Source organism: Ostrinia furnacalis, unplaced genomic scaffold (assembly GCF_004193835.3).
Source record: "Ostrinia furnacalis isolate ACB-3 unplaced genomic scaffold, ASM419383v2 OfSCF1145, whole genome shotgun sequence".
Classification (NCBI taxonomy): domain Eukaryota; kingdom Metazoa; phylum Arthropoda; class Insecta; order Lepidoptera; family Crambidae; genus Ostrinia; species Ostrinia furnacalis.
In genome coordinates this window covers 382,027-404,859 of record NW_021131384.1, presented here as the reverse complement: position 1 = coordinate 404,859, position 22,833 = coordinate 382,027, and the positions used below count along the sequence as shown (strand labels likewise).

General features: G+C 36.1%; 1 protein-coding gene across 5 annotated transcripts in view; it reads left to right on the top strand.

Annotated features, from left to right (window-relative positions):
* Positions 1-22,833, top strand: part of LOC114351455 (microtubule-associated protein futsch) — a 77,607-nt gene that overhangs the window by 1,120 nt on the left and 53,654 nt on the right. For 4 of the 5 annotated variants that reach the window (XM_028302681.1, XM_028302679.1, XM_028302684.1 and 1 more), the window contains exon 2: positions 15,046-15,218. In XM_028302681.1, coding sequence (XP_028158482.1) covers positions 15,108-15,218 — 111 coding nt within the window. In that variant the 5' untranslated portion in view covers positions 15,046-15,107. Of the gene's footprint in view, positions 1-15,045; positions 15,219-15,474; positions 15,495-22,833 lie in introns of those variants that run through there. The other variant, XM_028302678.1, reaches the window with a different exon arrangement.

Here is a 22,833-nt window from a genome sequence, read left to right as displayed (position 1 = left end):
AAACCTACTTTTTAGGTAAAAAAGATACAAAATACTCTAAGGCTGAGTTGCACCACCTTATTTTAACCGTAAAAATAACAATAATCGGTGCTTTTTGTTTGGAGTTTGACAGATTTTTGACGTTTGTCAAAGTTAAAGTAAGATGGTGCAACTCAGCCTAAGTAGCAAGCATGCTTAAAAGCAGTAAATCAAACGTACAGCGTTGAATAGAGCTCTGTGATTGGTTCGTGTGTCACCCTGTGCGTCCACCCGCACTGTGAGACCTCATAGTAATGTTTGTGAATAGCCCGTATAAAAACTTGACATATTGACCAGCATTACCTAATGAATTTACGGGGCTCCCCTAGCGGTGGCAAATCGTAATTCATTTTTATCTTCCTTGTTGCGGTAATAGGCTCCTTCGCTTAAAATCTCCACTTTATGACACTTTTACGACGCACTCTCTTAGATTATGAGCCTTTACTTAGAGGACTTGAATCTGGGTTAGCATTAATAATAAACAAGTTAAACACTTCAAAATTTTGGCGTTTAAAGATTCAAAGATTCAAAGATTATTTATTCACCGAGATAATGTGGTACAATAAAATATGTGGTCTTAAATTAAAAAGAGGTGCAGCTTATCTCACCAGCGTAGCTGGCATGTGAATTTGTGCATAAAAAATCATTATTATAAATTACAATTATAATTATTATATAGCTATGTCAATAATTCAATTAGTTAACAAATAGCTTTAGGTAATCGCATTACGATGCGATGGCTACGAAATATAGATGACAGCCAACGACTGTACTTGTGCTTGCGTGCTACAACCGATCCTGATGAAGTTCCTGATGCAGATTACCTAAAAGCAAAGGCCAAACTCATAATGACGATCGATTCATCGCTTTACGTCCATATCAAGAATGAGAAAACTGTCCAGGATGTGTGGAAACGGCTGAAATCACTCTTCGATGATTCCGGATTTCAAAGGAAAATCAGTTTGTTGCGACATCTAATTTCAATCCGATTAGAAGACAGCGAAACTATGACCTCATACGTGACACAAATAGTAGAAACAGCTCAGAAATTAAAAGGAACTGGATTTTCCATTACTGATGAGTGGGTGGGATGTTTATTGTTGGCTGGATTGACGGAGAAATTCACCCCGATGATTATGGCCATCGAACATTCCGGGATGACAATTAGTACGGACGCCATTAAATCAAGATATAATTGGATATGTAGATGCCGATTGGGCTTCAGATGCAGTAGACAGAAGGTCCTATACAGGATATTGCTTTATGTACTCTGGATGTGTAGTTTCTCATGAATGTAGAAAGCAGCAGACAGTTGCATTATCTAGTACAGAAGCCGAATATATGGCTGTCTGCGAGGCTAGTAAAGAAGCTATTTTTCTAAAGAACCTTTTATATGAACTTCTTAATAGAAAAAATTTACCTGTTCTGTTATACAATGATAACCAGAGTGCTAAAAAACTTACTGAAAATTGTATGTACCATAGAAGAAGTAAACATATAGATGTGAGGTTTCATTTTATTAGAGAAGCTGTTCAAAATAATTTGATAGAGATTGCATATCTAAACACTAAAGGAATGCCAGCTGATGTAAGTACTTACTAAAAGTTTGTGTAAAGTTAAACATACTGAATTTATAAGAAAATTAGGCATTGTGAATTTAAAGTAGAATTGTAGTTTCAAAGTTTATTAGTGTTTTTGGATTATTTTGCTAAGTGGTGGTATTAGTATTCATTGATATCAAAATATCCTATTACATAATAAGACAGTTGTCTATGCATTTGGTCTATTGTATTTATCTATGACTAAAAAAGAAATAAAAAGATTAGTCTGTGGAAAGCCACTCTCTGCGTTTTATTAAAGTGAAGCAGCAAATTGAACGCACAGCGTTGAATAGAGCTTTGTGATTGGTTCGTGTGTCACCCTGTGCGTCCACGCGCACTGTGAGACCTCATAGTAATGTTTGTGAATACGTGTGCAAAGACCAGATGTTTTAAAACTCTTGAATTATTCTCACTTGACAATCATAAAAAGAAGTCTAATAAAGTAACTTTACCTACGTTCCATACATCGATTTTTATTTTAAATCTATAACTGTCACGTAAAATGTGATGTTCCCGATGTTTGATGATGATTGATTTGATGATTATTAATAATAAACGAAAAGGTACCTCGCCGATCGACAGGCACGTCATTAATCACAGCTCCTGTACCTCCTAGTGATGCGATCAACACTCGATAGCATCATAATCAATTGCCAAAATTCTACATCTAATATTTATACAGGTTTTACTGTAATACTTAAAAAAATTGAGGACTATACTATTCAGAAAGATGTATGTATCTCTTTCACTTTATGATACCTGTGCAAAGCTTATAGGACTAGTAAGGATACATGCAATGCCAGACAATAAAAATAATTTATAAATAAATATTCACAAATTTTCACTAAAATAAAAACGAAAACACAAACTGAATCCGTACTGTCCCATCCCTATTTCGGGCCACATCATGGCGTTGACGGATATCTGACAAACGTATGAGCCATCAATATAACGGCTCAATATATCCTCAATGGTTTCACGTCACATGAGCGCTGTCGATTCGCAAACTGTGACATCAGGATCATTTGTTGCCTCTATTTTGGACAGAACTAGCTGTTCAGCAAATATTGGATAATACCGTTCAACATAATTGTGAATAATTTGACTTCGATTTGGAATGATAAGAAGACAAAGTCTCACAGCTTGTGTAAAGTCATAAAGCTTCTAGAAAGGCTGCAATAGGCTTTGGTATTACTTTAACCCTACCACTGCTTCGGGACAGTAAATATACTTACTTAGGCCAGTGCTGAAAAAAGCATCGGAAGAAACTTAGCCACCTAGGCACATTTAATGACATGCTTGCCCAAAGAAGCATGCAAAATACTATCATTTCTGAACTAAAATAGTAAGACAAGAGTTTTAACGCGACGTTTATTAATGAGTTACATTATGTACTCACGGCTGGACATTTCGGCTGCTATGCTGCAGCCGTGGTCACAAGCAGACTGGCGGCTCGCAGCGTCCCCAAGGAAAATATTACATGATTTAAGAAATTGCACAGTTCTGCTATTTTACCACTCAATTGAAAGCTTAAAAACCAAAAAGTAACAGTAATTTTTCAGTACCTTTCCGATGAAAATATTTCAGGCAACCCAATTCATATCCCGGCACGTTTTATCCTTGTCGTGCTCGCTTTTCATCTAAATCCCGGTGGTTTGGTGCAGCCTCTAATGCATTAGCTGGCCTGCATCCAGGTTGCGCGGTTGGATTTATGCACTGATCATGTTGGACTTAGACTGATGGGGCAGACGAGAAAGGATAGGTTTTAGGGGTTAGATAAAGAATAATAATATGGTAAATTGGGGCTGTGGGTAGAGTGAAGAGAAAAAGTGTTACCAAAATAATAAATGATTTTAACTTACCTACTTCCTATGCAAGACCACATACATACAAATTAATGTTTTCTGAAGAGCGCACCTGGTGCCTATAAACAAACGAACTCTATCCAGTTTAGATCCCAATGTCCGACGTAATTATTCTGGAGAAGGTTATAATTAATCTAAATAATAAATAAATAAATTATATCCTTGGATATTTATACTGCGTATCTAGTCCCAAACTAAGCAAAGCTTGCAAGTAGCTTGTGTATAAATGTCACGTCATTAGATACACTGTGTATCACGTCGAAATAATGCCTCAATAGTGCTTCTATTGTCCTACATGCCCCAATCAATAGATTGCTAATGGTGCCCTCCCCATAATAGTTCCAGGTCAGAGGTCAGGCGCGCCTTAGGTTGCCTAGGCACAGATAAAATACTGCAGACCCACCCTCAATGTAGCTACAGTGATACTTTGCTGAATTGGATGGGATTGGGTAGTGTTATTTGTGAGAGCTTACCTAGATAGATAGGTACTCTATTGTTTGTACCACACTAGATACTAAAGTTCTAGGGTTTAATTCTATCAGTGCCCGAGGTACGGGAGCGGCATGGGAGGTTGTCCAACGTTAGCGAGACTTCAAATTATAGTTGAACGATTTCGAAACGTCAAATGGCAAAAATCGGAAAAAGTATAGTTCCCAAATTCTGAACTGTCCTATCCATGACATTGACAGCGGGGCCCCACCGTCAATACCGGATCGCTAGTTCCGATTTTTGCCATGTTGGAAACCATATTATTTAACGATGGTAGCGCCCCCCTGTCCTTGAGTTTGGTGGGACAGTTCAGCGTGGGTCATCTATAACCCGTTTGATGGCAGTTCCTGCCTGCAAATGACATTTTAGTGTTTTCCAACGTGGCAAAAATCGGAACCAGCGATCCGGTATTGACGGTGGCGCCCCCTGTCAATGTCACGGGTGGGCTAGTTCAGTGTAGTTCATCTACATTGGATATTATCTTCAGATTTATATGCTCTATCACGTCATAATATTATGTCAATGTCACCCATTCCGTGTCGCTCACATAGGTACCTCAGGCACGGACTGAGAAGCGCTAGAGCTATAACGAGTATAGGTATCTTTACTAGACAAAGTAATCTGTAGAAACATGAACATCTTTAAACGAAACAATTTACTTTATTGCTGGTAAACAAAGATAAATAAAATGTTAAACTGCTGTCTGAGACTTTAATTTCCGTCCACTAATTTGTTTTATGGAACAAAAAATGTGCGGGAAAATGCTTTACAGAGCTCTCATCTATTCTTTTGCTCTTTCTCGCAAGATTTTTAATTAAATAAAGACATAAGTTATATCTCCACTGAGTTTAAAGTTTTGAATTTTATTTAGAATCATGTCTTTATTATTGTCCATGTACTACTATACTATTTTATAAAACACTAGCTTTCCGCCCGATTCCGAAAAACCCAAATATTTTACGGAACCCTATTTTTTCCAAAATAAAATGTAGCCTATGTTACTCGTGGATAATGTAGCTTTCGAATGGTGAAAGAATTTTTAAAAAACCGTCCAGTAGTTTTTAAGCCTATTTATTACAACCAAACAAACAAAGTTTTCCTCTTTATAATATTAGTGTAGATATTCGTAAATACCTATAAATATGATTTTCATTCTAAGAAGATGGATCCGTGCCTAGTGATTTACGTTACCTTTAAATCCCTCGGATTGTAGCGCGTGACGCAAAATACATTTGCCTGTATGTTGATAATTATGGCAATATAGTACAGTCAGCGTAAAATAATTCGTGACACCCAAGGTAGCCAAAAATTTCGCAATATTCAACTTTGTTACAATTGGAATAAGGTTGTGTTATCAATTTTTTGACCACTTTGGGTGTCACGAACTATTTGACGTTGACTCGCTGACGACTGTACATGATCCGAATGCTGTGCTTTTGTACTGCAATGTAGTTATTTCGAACTTCCGTCCTCTCAGTCACACACTGGCAATTAGACTGAACTTTAACGGGGAAGTTAACACAAAGTTAAAGAGCGGAGCGGGAATAGCTCAGTAATTACTAGTTGTTAGTTAATGCAGAATGAGTGTTTTCAAACTGACATTTGATACGTGTTTTGCTTGTCAGTTTAATTTTCGGATTTCAGTATGTAGAATATTCTTCCGCAATATCCGACTCATTTAAGTTTTAAAGTATGTATTTGGATCGCGAAAAAGAAATGTTTACTGAGAAATTGTGCTTCATTTTAGCTTCAATAGTCACTCCATAATAAATAAAATTAGTCTATAAATAAAATTAGTCTCAAGTTCTCAACTGAAACTCAAGCATTTTGTCATTGTATTTAACTATTTGGATCAATCACAATTAAATTATTTTCAAATAAAATCAATCCTTTGTTGATACAAGTTATAAGTAGGTACATATTATTATATTTCACTGTACTCGTAAATCAATTAGAGATTTATTTAGAGAGTCCATGGAAGCTAATTAAAACAAACGTTCCTATTAAAATAACAATTTTCATGTTAGTTGCTCACTCTGCGTGGTTAGCACATACCTTCTTCGTTACCGACGTGTGTCACTTACCATTCGGACTGACAGAAACAGGCGTCACGATCCGATTAAAATGTCTTTTTATTTAGGTACAAATTAATATAATGTGTTAAAAGAACAATTATTTTATATGTATTTAAAAATTAAATAAAAAAACAATCTAATTTTTAATTAAATTATTTACAATTTGTATGACATATCCACTTGACCATTTCTTATCTTTCAAGCAAATTTTTCATTTACTTGTTTCATAGTTTAATTTTTAATTCACTTCCAAACCGAAATCTAAATTAAATAATGTCTAAAAATTATTTTGGAAATTCCATCTTTATGGTGGTACTTTCTTTGACAGTTTTTGTCCTTTGAGAGCAGCTGTTTTTAGTGCAATGTATAAATAAATAAGGTTTCACTTTGCTAAGTCTTGCTTGACAAAGGTTTGCGGTTACTGTGATGTGGCCCGCAGTGTGCATGCTTTGCACAAACGCTCAGTAAGCTCTATGGCTTAGTCCATGAACTCCATATTATTTTGTCATGAAACCACTTGTGCAGTCTGGCGAAATTGCCAAAATAATTTCTTAGTTCCTTTAACAATATGACTTGGGTCTTCTCAAGTAACCTTTACCGTACTCACCTAAATATCTCTCTGCGTGACACAATTGATGCTGTCAGATAGTTCTTTTAGCATTAAGGCTGGGTTGCACCATCTTACTTTAATTTTAACAAACGTCAAAAATCTGTCAAACTCCATACAAAAAACACCGGTTATCGTTAAAGTTACTTAAAGTTAAGAGGTGTAAGTCAGCCTAAGTTTACCATTTGTATTTTTGCAAAAAAAAAATACTTATAGGTATACCACCCCACTATCTTCTCTTAATAGATGAGATTGATGTTAAACTAAATATCTACCTGCAGTTAGCTACAACACAAAAGGCAAATTCACAGATTCCCGATAAAATGTAAGATCATCTGACGTAATATTACACTGTGACGGGTCTGGGTGTTGTTACTATGTATAATATGTATGTATTTACAAAAAAAAAGTATTGAAGTATGTTTTATTTGTTGTCTAGTGCCCATAGTACAAGCTTTGCTAAGTTTGGGACTAGAAGCGTAGTGTAAAATGTCCAAGGATATTTATTTATTTATTTTAGGTACACATAATTCAGATCTGTATAGCACGGGCTGTAGGATCGACTCCAAGTTAACAATACAAATACCTGCAAAGTTGCCGGTTAGCAGCCGAATGGGCAGCGCTACAATATTTATGGCCTTTCAGCCGGCACGCCACCGCGAGCCTTGAACAAATGTTCTGAAATATAAAGTAGATTTGAAAATATTTTCTACGAACTACTTCGGACTAGTTCCTTTCAAGATGGCAATAAAACACGTGCTTAAATATTTCAAACCAGCCGTACCTACTTTCAAAGTTAGTTGAGTTTGAGTTACAAAAGCGCTTTTTATAGTCAATATTTCCAAGAAATAAATAACTTTCACCAATTGATATATCGTACTGAAGTGAGGGTAGAGCAAGCTCTATTTGGCAAATGTAGTTAAGTTAAATAATTGTCCTGAAAAGAGCTTATAAAAAAAGTTTACCTTGTTATAAACTATTCCCCCACCTCTTCGTACAATGTTTCATCTTCAGACTTGCAAATCAACATAAACTGAGTCCGTATTATTCAAATTCAAAATACTGTTACTTAAGTCTCTAGCCCTCTGAAGTAAAGTGTTGAAATCAAAAAGTATTGATATAGGAAAAATGAGACGCGGCAGCTTTATTCTCATGACTTATGACTTACTTATAACGTTACCGTAACAACATTTATCTTCGTAAACCGGAACATTTATTTCTATCTAGAAAAACCACACGTCGTTAAGTATTAACAGCCTACAAAAAACGCGTATCCGCCCTCTATGTGTGCAGCCTTAAACGCTAACGAGTTTTCGGGCGACCTACATCGCGGACTGGTGGCGTGGAATTATCACAGTTTTCGCTTGGACGCGCGCGCTTAACGAGATGAGCGTTTGTTCGCGGTGCGATCGGGTGAGGGCATGGTGAGGGCGGAAGCGTGCAATTTATGAACAACTGGCTGCCGCCCGCGACTTCGTACGCGTGGATCCCGTTTTAACGCCTTAGGGGTAGAGTTTCGTAAAATCCTTTCTTAGCGGAAGCCTACGTCATAACATCTACCTGTATGCCAAATTTCAGCCCGATCCGTCCAGTGGTTTGGGCTGTGCTTTGATAGATCATTATGTCAATCAGTCAGTCAGTCACCTTGTATATTTAGATTAAAGCAGCCCAGAAGGCATTAGATCCCTGGAATAATTAGTCAAGGAGAAAACAGATATTATCGTAATTAGTTGGGAAGTTCGGATATGGTTGAGGTTTAAATGATCGTTATTTACAATGATGCGTACCTAAAAAATGTCAGTTATAAATCTTGAGAGAAATATCTGCAAAAAATATTAAATACCTTGCTGTTATATTTAGATACAGTACAAATTGGCGTAATAAACAACCAACTTTGTAAGCCTAATTTACTGCCTAGAACTTTTTAATACAACGATCTGTCTCACTTAGTACGAAATTTTGTATCTAAATTAGAAACAGCTGAGATATCTCATAAAAAGGGCATTATTTATAGAAAATGTTTTTGTTCTACAAAACAGCGTTATCAATCTAATAAATTAAACTGATAACAGCTGTCGACCGGAATCCAGCAAAAACAATAATTGCTTCCAACATGGCGGCCCAGTGTTGCCATTATCGGCCGTGTAAAAGGATTTATTTCCACATAAATCTATTGCGTTATTGTTTTAATCGTCGAAACCTGTTTTGGGATATTGCGGATTTGCCAAATCGTAATAAGATCGGGGATGTTTCTAGGTGGGTGCGCAAATACCGAGGGCTTATACGATAAGGGTAGATGTATTACAAAACAAACGTTCAAAACTCGATTCCATCTCAGTCATAGATTTTATCCAATCCAACTAATAAAATATTCAATTGGCTAAGTTTATCCAAGATTAAGAATATGATTTTCAGGGTGCAACCCACAGGGTGGACACTGGACAGATGACATCGTAAAGGTTGTCTGAAGTCGCTGGATGCAGGCCACTGCCAACTGGCCTATCTGAAAATCATTACTTGAGGCCTATGTTCAACAGTGAAATCATGTCGTGCGCAGAAATTGAACTCAAAATCTTCTTGTACAGGGACATTCTGTAACCACTTGACCACAAAGTCAAATTATAGCAATTCAACTTAGTAACTGGTGTGTGAATGGGATAACAGATGCACATACATTAACATACTAGAGTTCTTTGGATGATAGTACTGCCTGGACATGCTCTAAAGCACCAATGTTCCTGAGGGGATGATAAAACTTGGAAAATACATTAGAGTCGCTTCTTGAGTCAATAACTAAGTAAGTGCATTAGATATTTAGGGGTCTGTATAAGTTAGGTCCCTAGTTCACTCACGTGACTGTCTGGATGTGTTTTCTATGCAATTTATTCGATAATTTCATAGATTTGTGGAATGATAACTCATGTAATATACCTACACCGGTTATTTATTTATAGTTAAACTTTTTACGTTCTAAGGCTGGGTTGCACCATCTTTCTTTAACTTTGACAAACGTCAAAAATCTGTCAAACTCCATACAAAAAACACCGGTTATCGTTAAAGTTACGGTTAAAGTTAGGTGGTGCAACTCAGCTTAAGAGTTTTGTAAGAAAAAGCTTCTCAGAAATACACATGCATTTTAAAACATTTACGTATTGAAAAGATCCAACTTTAAATTAAATCCTCTCAAAGTGATGAGCACTCTTTCAAAATCCGAAAGCTCATTTCAGGCAGAGCTTTGAAAGTTTAAGAAGACAATGACTAGATCCAATCCCTGCATTCACTGTAAAAGCTTGCAGCGTCGAGGCCGCGGCTTTCATTGGAAAGCTCGATTACTTGCAGCGGATTAGCAAATAGAGTTCATTTCAATTAATATATTGGAAGGTAGAGAGATGGTTTGAATCCTGATGAAGAATACATAGCCTAATTGAAATAAAAATAGTTTACAAAATAATACAAATGAGCTGTCATAGGCAAGTATACATATAAAAGCTCTCAGCTTAAAAATCACTCAATGATTTCAAAAGTTATACCTACCAATTCTAAATAGTCTTTGTAGTTCTATTTAGAGTATTCTTGAGTATCTTGAGCTTGAGTCCTACGTAAGGCAGTAGATTATTTAATTTTAATGTGTTATTTTTTAATTGTAAACCAGTTCACAATTCCTTTCCGTGATACCAACATACTGCAGCTAATCTAAAACCCTAACGATACTCGAATTGAAAAGGCTGCAAAAACCCGAGCGAACTGAATCCATGGCGCCCATTGATGTTCAGATCGCAGCCGTTCCTCCATAATCCGCCCCATTGAAGTGCGGACTTGAAATGGACGGTCGAACGCAGATTGAACTCTTTTGTTTCTAAACCCAATGGTTCTGCGTTTGAGGATGATAGAATAAATACCTACGGATGAACAAAGCTTTTTTAAAAAGGCGAACAATTTAAAAGGTTTTTTCCCTCTGAAAATAAAGTAAGTACAAACATTTGTTTACAGACAATGGTTAATATTAAAATACACTTTTATCAAAATCGATGAAGCACATAACTTAGTTTGCATTAAATCATTAATAACGTGAAAGTATCTTTAGAATTTTGTTATTAATGGCAGCCTTAAATGCAATGCAACTTTAACAATAACAATCTTCTAAAATCTATAATTTATTAATGATGCATTGCTAAAGTTGTTTAATAAAAAAGTAGTAAGTAGTTGTGGTAACCTTTTATGCCATTTTGCAGTAAAACATAATCTTACACTACATCACAAAAGAGCCTCACAATAACAATGTAGCGTGGAGGACTTAACATGCCTTAACGGCCGTTACTTTGGATTTGCCTCGCGCGGTAAATATTTTGTTACTTTAAAAGGTTGCCTTTGTGAGATTTGTGCCACTTCTGTTTGCATTCCTTTGAGTATGAACAGTTCTTGACTTAACCTTACAATGTTATGAAATTGCTCAAGTAAATAAAGACTATTTGTATAAGTAAAACATTTTATACACAATACACGTGTTTCGTTGTATGATTTATAGATTTACTTTCGATTTTCTACGAATCTTCCTATTTGTTTTACAAATCATGAATCTTTTACTGAGACTTTTGCTAAGTAATAATCAAAATATCTAAAGTAAAAAGCTTCAAATTTCTTTGTGGACTCGCCTTGTTGTCACGAAAAAATGTGATATTTCAGTTCAAACAGAGATTCCGCGAAAGCCTTTGACATTTTTGGATCCATTGTTTTCTGTTTTGCGTATATTCCGTCCTATCTGGTTTCCACATGGAGTTTTCCCGAAAAAATAGAATTATACAAGCGTGTTAGGTCACAAGAGCAGTGGACACTGCAAATTGCTGCTACAGGCACAGAATAATAATAACTACAGCTACCTGAACCGCATGACGCCAGCGAAAATGCGATGTGACGTGACATTTTCATGCAAATGGACAGCCTTATGTAAAGTGGCCCAATCTCAAAATGAGAAGTGACAGCTGTCAAATTGTGTAGAATACAACACCTCCATCATTTTGCCGGCTAGTAGTTTGTAACTGTTACTTTAGGTTTAGTTTTGACTTTAATCAATATTGATTTGAATCATTGAATGTTAATAAAATAACATAGGTACATTGCATACGTACACATATAATAAAGCCATGGACTACCAACTATGAAGTAGTGGTTTAACTTATTAGTACTGCAGCCTAAAAATAAAATAAATGAAGCCTTAACCAATACCAATTAATTCGACTGGTTCGGTATAAAGTAGTCGAAAAATTCACAATAAATTTTTCAATTAAAAACATCCCGTTTTACACATTAATAATTGCAGGCTACTCTATGACTTCCACTGTGTTTCACCTGCCAAAAACTATTCATTTTCATCTCCATTTTTGCCTCCATTTTTGCCTCCATTTTTGCCTCTATTTTTACCTCAAATTCACTTGGTTGGAAAAAATCAATTAGCGTGCACCATTTGAAGCCAGACAATTTTGCTCACAAAATATAGGATGATTGATCACTTGTTATTTTATTGGCCACGTTGTTCTATGAAACAGTAACGGCCTACAAATAATTTAGGAAACTGTTTTTAAATTCTATTTGCAGATAGTAAATGACCCTTAAAATATCCAAAATATAGTTTAATGTACGAAAGTTACACAATAATACATTTTAAGACCTTACTTACTATTAAAATAATTAGGGCACTTACATAAGGAACAGAATGTAAATTAATGAAATTTAACCATGAAGTCCTTATTCCTGCGAGGCTTGTTTATAAATCAAACCGGTTAACGATATTTTAACGACCCCATAAACTACACATAAACCATAAACGTCAGGAATCCACCCACAAAACGTTCGTGTTCACGTGATCTTAGTTTATGAAAAACAAATTCATAATTTATTTATTGTAGCAGTTTATAAAGACGGAAAAAAATCCAACGTAAACGGACAGTCATGTAGCAGTCAATCAATGATTTGAAAAAAATAGGAAATAATAATAAAAAAATGTTTTATAGGCAGCGAAATTAAAACATTAGGTAGGTAACACAATCTTTCAATCATGTTGTGTTACTTTTATTTTAGCGTAGTAATTGAATTATTATCTTTTCTATTAATCGTGAATAGCATAATTTGTATAGACACAAGACAATGGACATGATTAGACTCTTTGGGTAAAGTCCGTTTCACCATAAACTGTAAACAGGTAACTTTTTAGGTATCCCTTAAAGAGTAGGTAATCATCTGTAAAGCGATGAAAAATTACATAAATCAAACTGACTGAAAATAAACACCGTAACCGTAGTTTAAGGCCGAGTTGCACCATCTTATTTTAACTGTGACTATAATCATGTCCGGTGTTTTTGTATGAAGTTTGACAGACGTTTGTTAAAGTTAAAGTAAGATTATGCAACCCAGCTTAAAATCCACTTGTCTGATTGCGTCATTACAGACGCCTATGACCTTTCATAACATCTCATCACCAGTTTTGAGACACTTTTGTACCCCATCTTTGTCTTTCCAGTCGACCTTGACCATCCTTTTGTAATGCTAATCATTCATCTACAAACCCAATGAAATGGCAAAAAGCGTTGTTTGATTAGCGAAATTGATCGAAATTTCCTCCGAATCGTTCATAAATAAGAGCTATCTTCGACATTTCGAGTCGTAATAGCGGAGTACCGACCGACTGTAGGCTGATAAAGCTTGGGGATAATAAAAGGTTTCTCTTGTGACAGGGTTGCCAGCTGATATTCCAAGTTAACCCAGAAAAGGCTTTTTCCTATTGTGTCGATGAAAAAGTGAAATAATGCTGGGTATTTTTTACTTACGTAACATGTATTGAATCCTACATGATTCTAAGGTGAAATGACGCAATATAATCAAGCTATAGTTATAAAGACGTACCTATATCTTCCTTGAATCATAATATATTTTATCATTACGTTTATTTGAAAAGAAAATAATTCCTCACAGTAAAAAAAATGAAACGAAGACCTACGAGTAATCACAAATGACCCAAGTCAAAACTAATTAAAAAACTTCGAACTTTAAACGTTTAATTTAGCTGTCATTTAAAACTTTCTAATGAGTCGTTTACTTTATTAACTCTAATTATAATTACGCTTTAAATTTTCTTCACATTAAATACTTTTTAAGTGTTAAGACTAAAATAATAAAGTATCAACCCTGTAGTTATTACTCGTATCTGCCGAATGGCGCAATGCGGAACTGATTCTGATTCGTACGCAGGCGGCGGAGGGTCCAAATTTTATTGTCCTCGCAGCGCCTCTTGAGACATTTCAGAGTAACAATAATATGATAAAGGCGATTTAGATGCACTTGACTTGGCTTAATGTTACATTTTTCCTTTGCCTTTTCATGGAAAGGTCGGGAAAATATTTATTGGGAATATTTGGGACACGTCTCTGGAGTAATGACGGTTTTGGGATGGTGACTCATTTTTTAGTCACATATTCATGATTCTACTCTTTATTTTTGACGGTGATATCATTTCATAAAATGTCACCTTTCTATTTCTACTCGTATATTCCACCCAGTATTCCATTTCAAATTGTGTGAATAAATACGAGTACCTATCTTCAATTTATGAAATATTATTTCGGAATTATGCACTTAAAGGTTGTGCTTCATTTCCTCAGCTTTTAATATAAAACTCTACTAATTCCATTTCATGGAACTTTCCAGCAGATGGAAGAAGCTGTACAAAGTACATACCCCAAATAAAGCCGTGTGCGTCATTAGTATTGTCTGGGCGCTTGTTACCGCGAGAACAATGGCATATGAGCGGGGATGCTGCCGCGAGGTCGCGTGAAATATGGGTTTATTCGTTACTTTCCACAATACGAGTGTATTGGACAAGTAATTTGAAACAACAATGCTCTCTCATCTGAATCTGTATAGAGCTAGTGGTTCTCAAATTGTACTCTCATCCTTGTAGCACCAACCTAAATGATACAAAAATAAACATTTTTGTGACATTTTGTGTCTTAAATACTTTCTAACTTAATTAACCCTCTGATATAAAGACGATGCTGAGCTTCAGAGGTAAAACATTAAGCTATCTACAGAACTGATCAAATCAAATCAAATCAAAAATATTTTATTCAATTTTGACCACTAGTGGCACTTAGATGTAAATAAAGTCAACACAGACAAGTGTAGTATTTGACTTAGGAGAACTTGCTCCAAATGAGTATTATCTCCTTCTTCCTCAGTCCCTAATTGATGAGGATCGCGACCACATATATTTGTTCGTCCACAGACTGCGGTCATAAATGAGGATTGAAGCTAAAAAAAATACAAAAAAACAAGAAATTAACTATGTCCTAGTTGGTACGCAACATTACCACCAACTAACCCTTTATTTTTGTCCACAGGCGAGCGCCTTATCCAGTTCGCATCCGAGAACCTCGTGACGGAGATCCTGATCCATCCGCAGATGAACACGCTGATGCAGTGCATGCGCAACCTGCTCAGCTCCTTCACGCGGCACCGGCACCTCGTGCACGCCGGCTACACCTTCGCAGGGAACGGCTCCTGGATCATGCAGGTATGTAGACGTAACACTATAGTCCGGTCGCCGAGCAGCTTGGGGTCATTGGACGAAATTCTATGTGCTCGGCGACCAGACTTTACTTTGAATTACTTGGTATGTAGGTACGTAGAGTTCGGGGCACAGATTCCGTAGTTATATGTAGCACAGGTACCAATATGAGTGGTAGCTCGTACATGGATACGTGGCTCTCGTACACAGCATCAGTATATTACGATACATTAGTAGCACGCCAGGTACACATTCGCAGGGAACGGCTCCTGGATCATGCAGGTATGTACCTGGTCGTAGCGTGTAACTAGGGTTGCTAGGCGTCCGGATAAAGCCGGACATAGTTAGGGTTTTTGATTGCGTGTCCGACCAAAATAACCGATGGCGGCCTGTCCGGCTTTTGTTAGGCTTTTTATTTGGCTGCCGCGCCAGGCGAAAGTCGAGCCACAGAATAAGGCACGCACGCATCAGGACGTTAGGCAACCGATGATGATAGTACTCACTCGTGAGCTCACTAATTGTCGCATGTCCGGCTTTTAGGGTAAAATGTCCGGCCAAATGAAGCACATAGTCCGGCTTTTGTGTTTTTGGACCTGGCAACCCTACGTGTAGCACATCATTGTATCACGTACGTAGGTACATGCATCGTAACACGTACCATTACGAAACTCTAGTACTTAGCAGTGATACGTAGCACTGGTACATATTCTGTGCTGGTACTACGAAGATGACTCGTGGAGTTCGTAGCACAGATTCCGTAGTTATACGCAACACAGGTACTAATATGAGGGGTAGCTCGTACATGGATACGTGGGTCTCGTAAACAGCATCAGTATATTACGATACATTAGTAGCACTGGTACCTCGTGCACGCCAGGTACACATTCGCATTTTACGGCTCATGGATCATGCAGGTACCTGGTCGTAGTATGGCATTGAATCCTGGTCATAGCACTAGTAGTACGAAGGGTTCGAACACAGGTACGTAGAACTGGTACGTAGCACGGGTACATTGTACTGCTACATAACATCAGTATCAACGTTCGTAGCACCGACAGTAACTGACATTACGTGTAACAAGTCTTGTATGTACAGGTACGTACATATGTACTTACGAGTACCAGTACTACTACATACCTTTGCTAAGTATCCGCTACGTACATAGCAATGGTATGTATCTGAACGTAGCTCTTTATATCTTATATCCGGAATTTGTTCAAAAGTTCCGTTTTAATTAGATACGTAAAATGGGGATGTTGCCTGGGTCAAAAAGCAAGAGTTTTAATTAGTCCGTCAGTTAACTTATCAAAAAATACTCTACACGTATTTTTCACTTTTTCAAACTAATGAAAATTTAAAGAGATAAAGCGCCCCAAAGTTCATAAGAAGAGGCCCGTGACGTCAAAGCTTGCTTAAAAATGCCGCACGTTGTGACGTCGTGCGCAACTTCAACGCACCATAACTATGTAATTATTTGTTAGATTGACAAATAAAAATATATGTGTCCAATATTTTTTGATATTAAACATTACGGACTAAAAAAATTTTTTTAGGCAACTAGCCTATTCCTGACCGGAAACATTTTACCCAAACTCTCAACGTTATTCAAAAACTGATAATTATCTTTTAAAATAACCTTTATTTTCTGTAACAAACGACTCGTGTCCATCGTAGCTAGATAAATTCTCTCGCAGTAACGAGGCATGGCCTGAAAGTTCCTTCATTAATTTCCATTACAGCATCCCTGCTCATAATATGAGCTTTATTTATGAGACTCACGGTGATCGGCCCAGTAATATGAAATTACGGTACGCGTAGGTAAATTCTAGTTATTTGGGTTAAATGCCGTAGCCTCCTTTTTAACAACAGACAAATGACAAATACATTTTTGAACATTGTTATTTCGTTTTATTTTGTTCTCGAAATGTTTTTATAACAAGCACTTTTGTTAAGGAGGACAATCTATTTTTGAGTTGATGAGTACCTACATAGGTCATTAATAATTTTATTTCCTCTTTCTATGTACCACTTGAGATTGTAGACCTATTTATTTACTATAATTTCCTATAGCTTTCGAACGTTTCTGATGTTAGTAAATATCTATACAGGGTGTTAGGTAAATGGGTATATGAGCCGACACTAGCCCATGTTAACATGGTCATATAAATGGTATAATGAAGTCAGTTTGATATCATCATTTAATTTTTTTAAATTTTCATACAAAATAAATTTTATAAAATCCGATTTGTATGAAAATTAAAATGGAGATATGAATTTTCTGACTTCACCATACCATTTAAGTATATGACCATGTTAACATGGGCTAGTGTCGGCTCATATACCCATTTACCTAACACCCTGTATAATACAATAAAATCTTCAAACCTTTTTGAAACTGATTTGAATCGGTTCACTTTGCGTCCCCTTCAACTGGTAGCCATTATGTGGTTTCCTTTGAAAGGCAAATGGCGTGCACGACCTATCACTCCTGCAGACCTCCAGAGAACAAAGATGAGGGTCTACGTTGAACCACAAATCGCTGAATTAATAATATGGGATAGTAAGTAACTTGCCGATTTGACCTTCGTTTCAACAGTAAATAATAAATTTGATCCTTGAGTGTACTGAAGGCTTAATCTAAAATAGAGGATTATTTTCTCCTTATTATGTTAAAATTGGTGTCTAACATTAATTTGTTATCTTTAGTTAAACTGTTAGGTTTTCCAAGGAAAACACCCAAAAATTAATATAAGTTGTAATATTAGACATTGAGTCCTGATCCTTTTTGTGTTTACTTACATAATTTTTAACGGATCCCGATAGCGTTTCATTTTAATAACAGCCTATTTTTCTGGCGTTAGTATACGACTACATTCACTTGACCAATTTATTTTTAGCAGCGTTTATTAACGCAATTTATTAAAAACTAGCTGACCCGGCGAACTTCGTACCGCCTTAGCGTAGAGATTTTCTTAATATTTTTTTCCGTAAGAACCATCCTTGGACTTCCACAAACTTTAAAAAAAAAGAATTATCGAAATCGGTTCAGCCGTTCACACGTGATGCCGTGACAACGCGAAACGGGTTTCATTTTTATATATATAGAAAAATGATCTGCCTCCTGGGTCTTTATTGGCTGTATATTTTATTCCCTTGCCACCTCACTAGGACAGTCTAATAAAACATTCACCAGGGATTCAAAATGGTGGATATTTTGACGCGGGAACAAATTAATGTTTAATTTCGTCGACGCCGTACTGTAACGAGATTCGATGCTCATTTGGAAGTTTAATTTAAAATGTGTAATTACATTTTGTTGGTGCTACCAGAATGTTAATGAAACCAGCTTTTAGAAGGTGCTAATTTAATTTCCCAATCGAATTGTTGGATAAACAAATTGTTAATTCAATGAACTCAATGTAAATACTCCTGAAAGTGGTTCGAAATTAACAGTTCCAGAGGTAGGTAACCACAAGATTCCAATTTCAGCACAATGTTCTGAGAACATAGCACGTCCATGCATTAAATACCCCAGTAAAGAGAGTCTTACTCTCTATAGATTTTAGGTTTCCTCCAGTTAAGTGTTTTAACTACAAATAAATTATGTAGAACGCGATGAACCCTGCCACGTCGCCAGTTATTTATTTTTCATCATGACAAATATTGGGAAACGATCGGACGGTGGGTATTGGGAATACTGGGAACGTTTGTGTATTTATGTTCGTGTGTTTATATTAGGACACTTACTTGTTTGCAATAATAAGTAATTTGTTTTAAAATACTTGTAAATTGTGTTGAATATGTTTGAACCAAACAAACAATTTTTCTTTCTTTTCTTTTCTAAAATAGGTGTGTTTACGTTTCTCACATTTGCAATTAACAAACACATCGTTCTAGTTTCATAAAGTGATGAGACAATTTAGTAAGTCAGTGGGTAATTTCCGGGGTAACGGGGTCGCGGAAAATGTCCCCGTTGTATTGACGGGGAAACGTGTCGACTGACGGGAATGGGTAACGGAGTTGCTGTTATTGGAAACACTAAAGTGGGACTTATTTCTATCTGTGTCTGTGTTTTAATGAGTTAATCTAGGAAAATATTAGTTTACATTATTTTATTAAAGTTATCAGAGATAGGAAGCTATGTTATTGCTAAATTATCCCATCAATCGTAAAATAATCGTAGTGTGAAAACGTCACTAAATGACAAATAATTTTGTGACATTTTATATTTTGGGAGTCAAAAGGAGTTAGATAATTATTTTGCAGCCTTTTAGATTCATTAGGTAGTTAGAATCATTGCCAGATTGACCAATGTATAAAATTATTGGTATTACAAAATACATAATTTATGATGTTTTTACAGAACAAAACATGCATATATGCATAAATTAAACTTTAAAAAATACAGACATGAAAACCGTCTTACTGCAATATGCTGCCAGTAAAATGTAGTTTTTAATTTGAAGTTATACATATAAATCTCGCGGCGTTCCCTCGCTCCCGTCGATTTTAATTTCCGTTTCGCGGCGTGGGATGCATCCACTCGATCACAATACGTTTAAAATAACGATATACGAAATATAGGCATCTTTATTTTAAATTCAACGGTTTATTTGGTTGAAAAAATAAGTACACGAGTGATAAAATCTTTAGACAGTCTTTTGTTTGAGCTGGTACTGGTATGTTCCGGCAGTTAGAGGTAAGGTAGCCAGTTTCTCCGTGGTTGACGATTCCGGGTGAAGTTCGCTTCCACCTTCGGCCTGATCGTCACTTACCATCAGGTGAGATACAGGCCAAGAGCTTTCTCGTTGTGAATAAAAAAATATATTTGTGGGTGCGTACGAGTACCTATAAGCTAATAGATTTTTTTCCTAAACAATATCAAATTCGATTTGGTATCTTACGGTAGTACTAGTTACCAGTAGATTAACATTTATACACAAATCTTACATTTCATCTTTTCATAATAATTGAAGTACCTATAACTTAAAATAGGTACAGACCTATATGAAATAGGTACAGACCTATATGAAATAGGTACAATTATTATAATGAGCCCAAAAACTAAAGAAGGTTTCGCTTAACCGAAGTTTCGGCAGCAGGTGCCGGCCAAACTTATTATAATACACTTTGAAAGTTGGTTTCGTATTTCCAAGTTGTATAATTAACACCGCAGCATTAAACAACACATAAACTTCACCGCAATAATAACCGAAGCTTCTCGACTTAAAGTTAAAGGCCATAAAAAGCCGAGTGAAATCCTAACAGAAAATAAATGGGAACGAGAAAAACACTTAGACTTTAGCGAACATAGCAAACATCTAGACGTCGTAATAAGATTACGTTTGACATTTTTCAAGCGTCTCAAAGATGTAGGGCGACCAATGCGACCATAATTCATATTTTAAGCCGCATGGAAAAGGCCTTTTTCTAGAAATTTCATAAGACGCTCAGCTGAAATCTTGAATTTATAGTCTGAAAATGTAGGTAACATTTATGTACTCCCAGGCACTGTTATTTAAATTTCGCCAAAATTATTCAGAAGCAGAGAGTAATATTTTTGAACTAAGCCTAATTGATTTTCTTAATATTATGTGATGGAAGTCTAAAATCGTGTTGAAAATAATCTACCTAATAGCTACCCACTACCTCTCATAAAATGAGTATATTCTGCGATGAACATATCAATGAGCATACTCAAAGCCTTAATTTTCATCACGTCGGCGGTTTCTAAGAAATTTTCATTACACTGGCTACAATATGCTACAATATTATTTTCTCCATGTATTCTCATTTCCAAATAAAATCACGGGTCTGATATTTCTCAACAATAATAGAATAAGCTGGACTATATCCAAAATAGGCTCCAACGTGTGGTGCATCTACTGAGACGAGATAGGCCTTGAAATAAGCCTATTGCTGTTGAGGCCGTTTGTCTTTACGGCGCCCGCATGAATCTCGGTTTTGATATATAGGCACCAGATGATTGAAGGAACAGCTTGAGATAATACGGGGAAAGATTTTTATCATATCTAGCTTCCACTCTTCAGGATTACTTTCAATAAGAAAGAAGGTTTTCAAAAAGATCTTTCCCTAAAGATCACAGAAACTTATCCGAAGAAAAACTACTCCGTAGTTCCTACTTCACTATACAAAAAAAAAATGTTTCAGACCATTTAAGTAAATGTGTAATGAACAACGCTTAACGATGGGCAGTTAAAAGTATGTTAATTAAATAACTTTATGGTCAACAGAATTAGCTCGTACTTTACGGAAAAACTAAAAAAGCTTGTAATTAAGTTTTACCCGGGCATGCATAGCACTGGAAATGATATAGAGCGACAGTTAATTTTCTCAAGTGCTAAATGTAGTCATTAACGAGGCGTAATATAACTTTCCTTATTATAAAAGTTAAACCACAACTCTTTAGAACATATTTTTTGAACTTTCACAAAGATTTGGTTATTGTTACTAGATAATATTTCTTATTTCTGTAGGAAGTGGGAATTCTTCAGTAAATAACACTGGAGTAAATGTGATAACTGGATATAATATTTCTCTTCAATATAATAGTATTACACGTCTTTTACTATAATAATTACACAACTAGTTCACTAGTTTGTCTTCCGTCTTCGTCCACAACACACTCTCCGCATAACAACAAACTCCACTTTTAAACTACTAAGCTATTCTCACTCTCAATTCTCGTTCCTCATTCATCCCTTCCGTTTCCTCCATAGACCAATCGTTCCTCATCATCCAGCGTTCAAATCATAAACTAATCTTTCATCCGTCATCCGACTATTCCGTTACACACAAAACTCGTTAATCCTACATTTCATTTATTGGATTTGACTACTTAAAAAAGTTACGCCCATTTTAAAGCCTTAAGTCGCGACTATCTAATTAGCAATAAATAAAGGCACTATCATTGCACAGCTTAAAGCACTAACGATCTCAGCTTAAGTAAAGCAACTTCTAAAACGTAACATCATTAGTTCAGCGTAAGCACTAAAAGCACTTTCATAAATCAAGCTCTCTGAAAGCTCCAGAGCTTCGGATGATAAATTAAAATTTAATTCATAATTCGATATTGATATTACGTCGCTGCCAATATTTGTTCGGCGCGTGAGAGGTTAATTAAACTAGAGCTTTTTTGCATAAAGCTGACGTGAGACTGTTTGTGCGCTCGCGTATAAAGCGATTCATTTTGCACGGTGATTATTGAAACACCGGGCACTGGACGTTATTATAAAATTCTATTAAAAAAACACGGCAACATGCACTTTTTGGAAATGGGACCTCCACGTCATAGGGGTAACAACGACAGAGTGACGTCATGAGCCATTAGCTACGATAAATTTTATCGTCTCATCATTGATTTATTATTCCTAAGTTGTACGCTTCTATCAACCTGATCGATCACAAAATACATATTTTATGAATCTGCGCTTCGAGAAAATAAATAGATTGAATAGTCAATTTTATGGAGTCGTGGTGGTCAATTAAAGTTTTGCACCATAAAAAAAGATCTCCTTTGACAGACTACTGAAACAGTGCTACTTAAAATGACGTCAACGTCTTTACGGTGCAGAAGTACCTACCCTACTTACTCTATAGG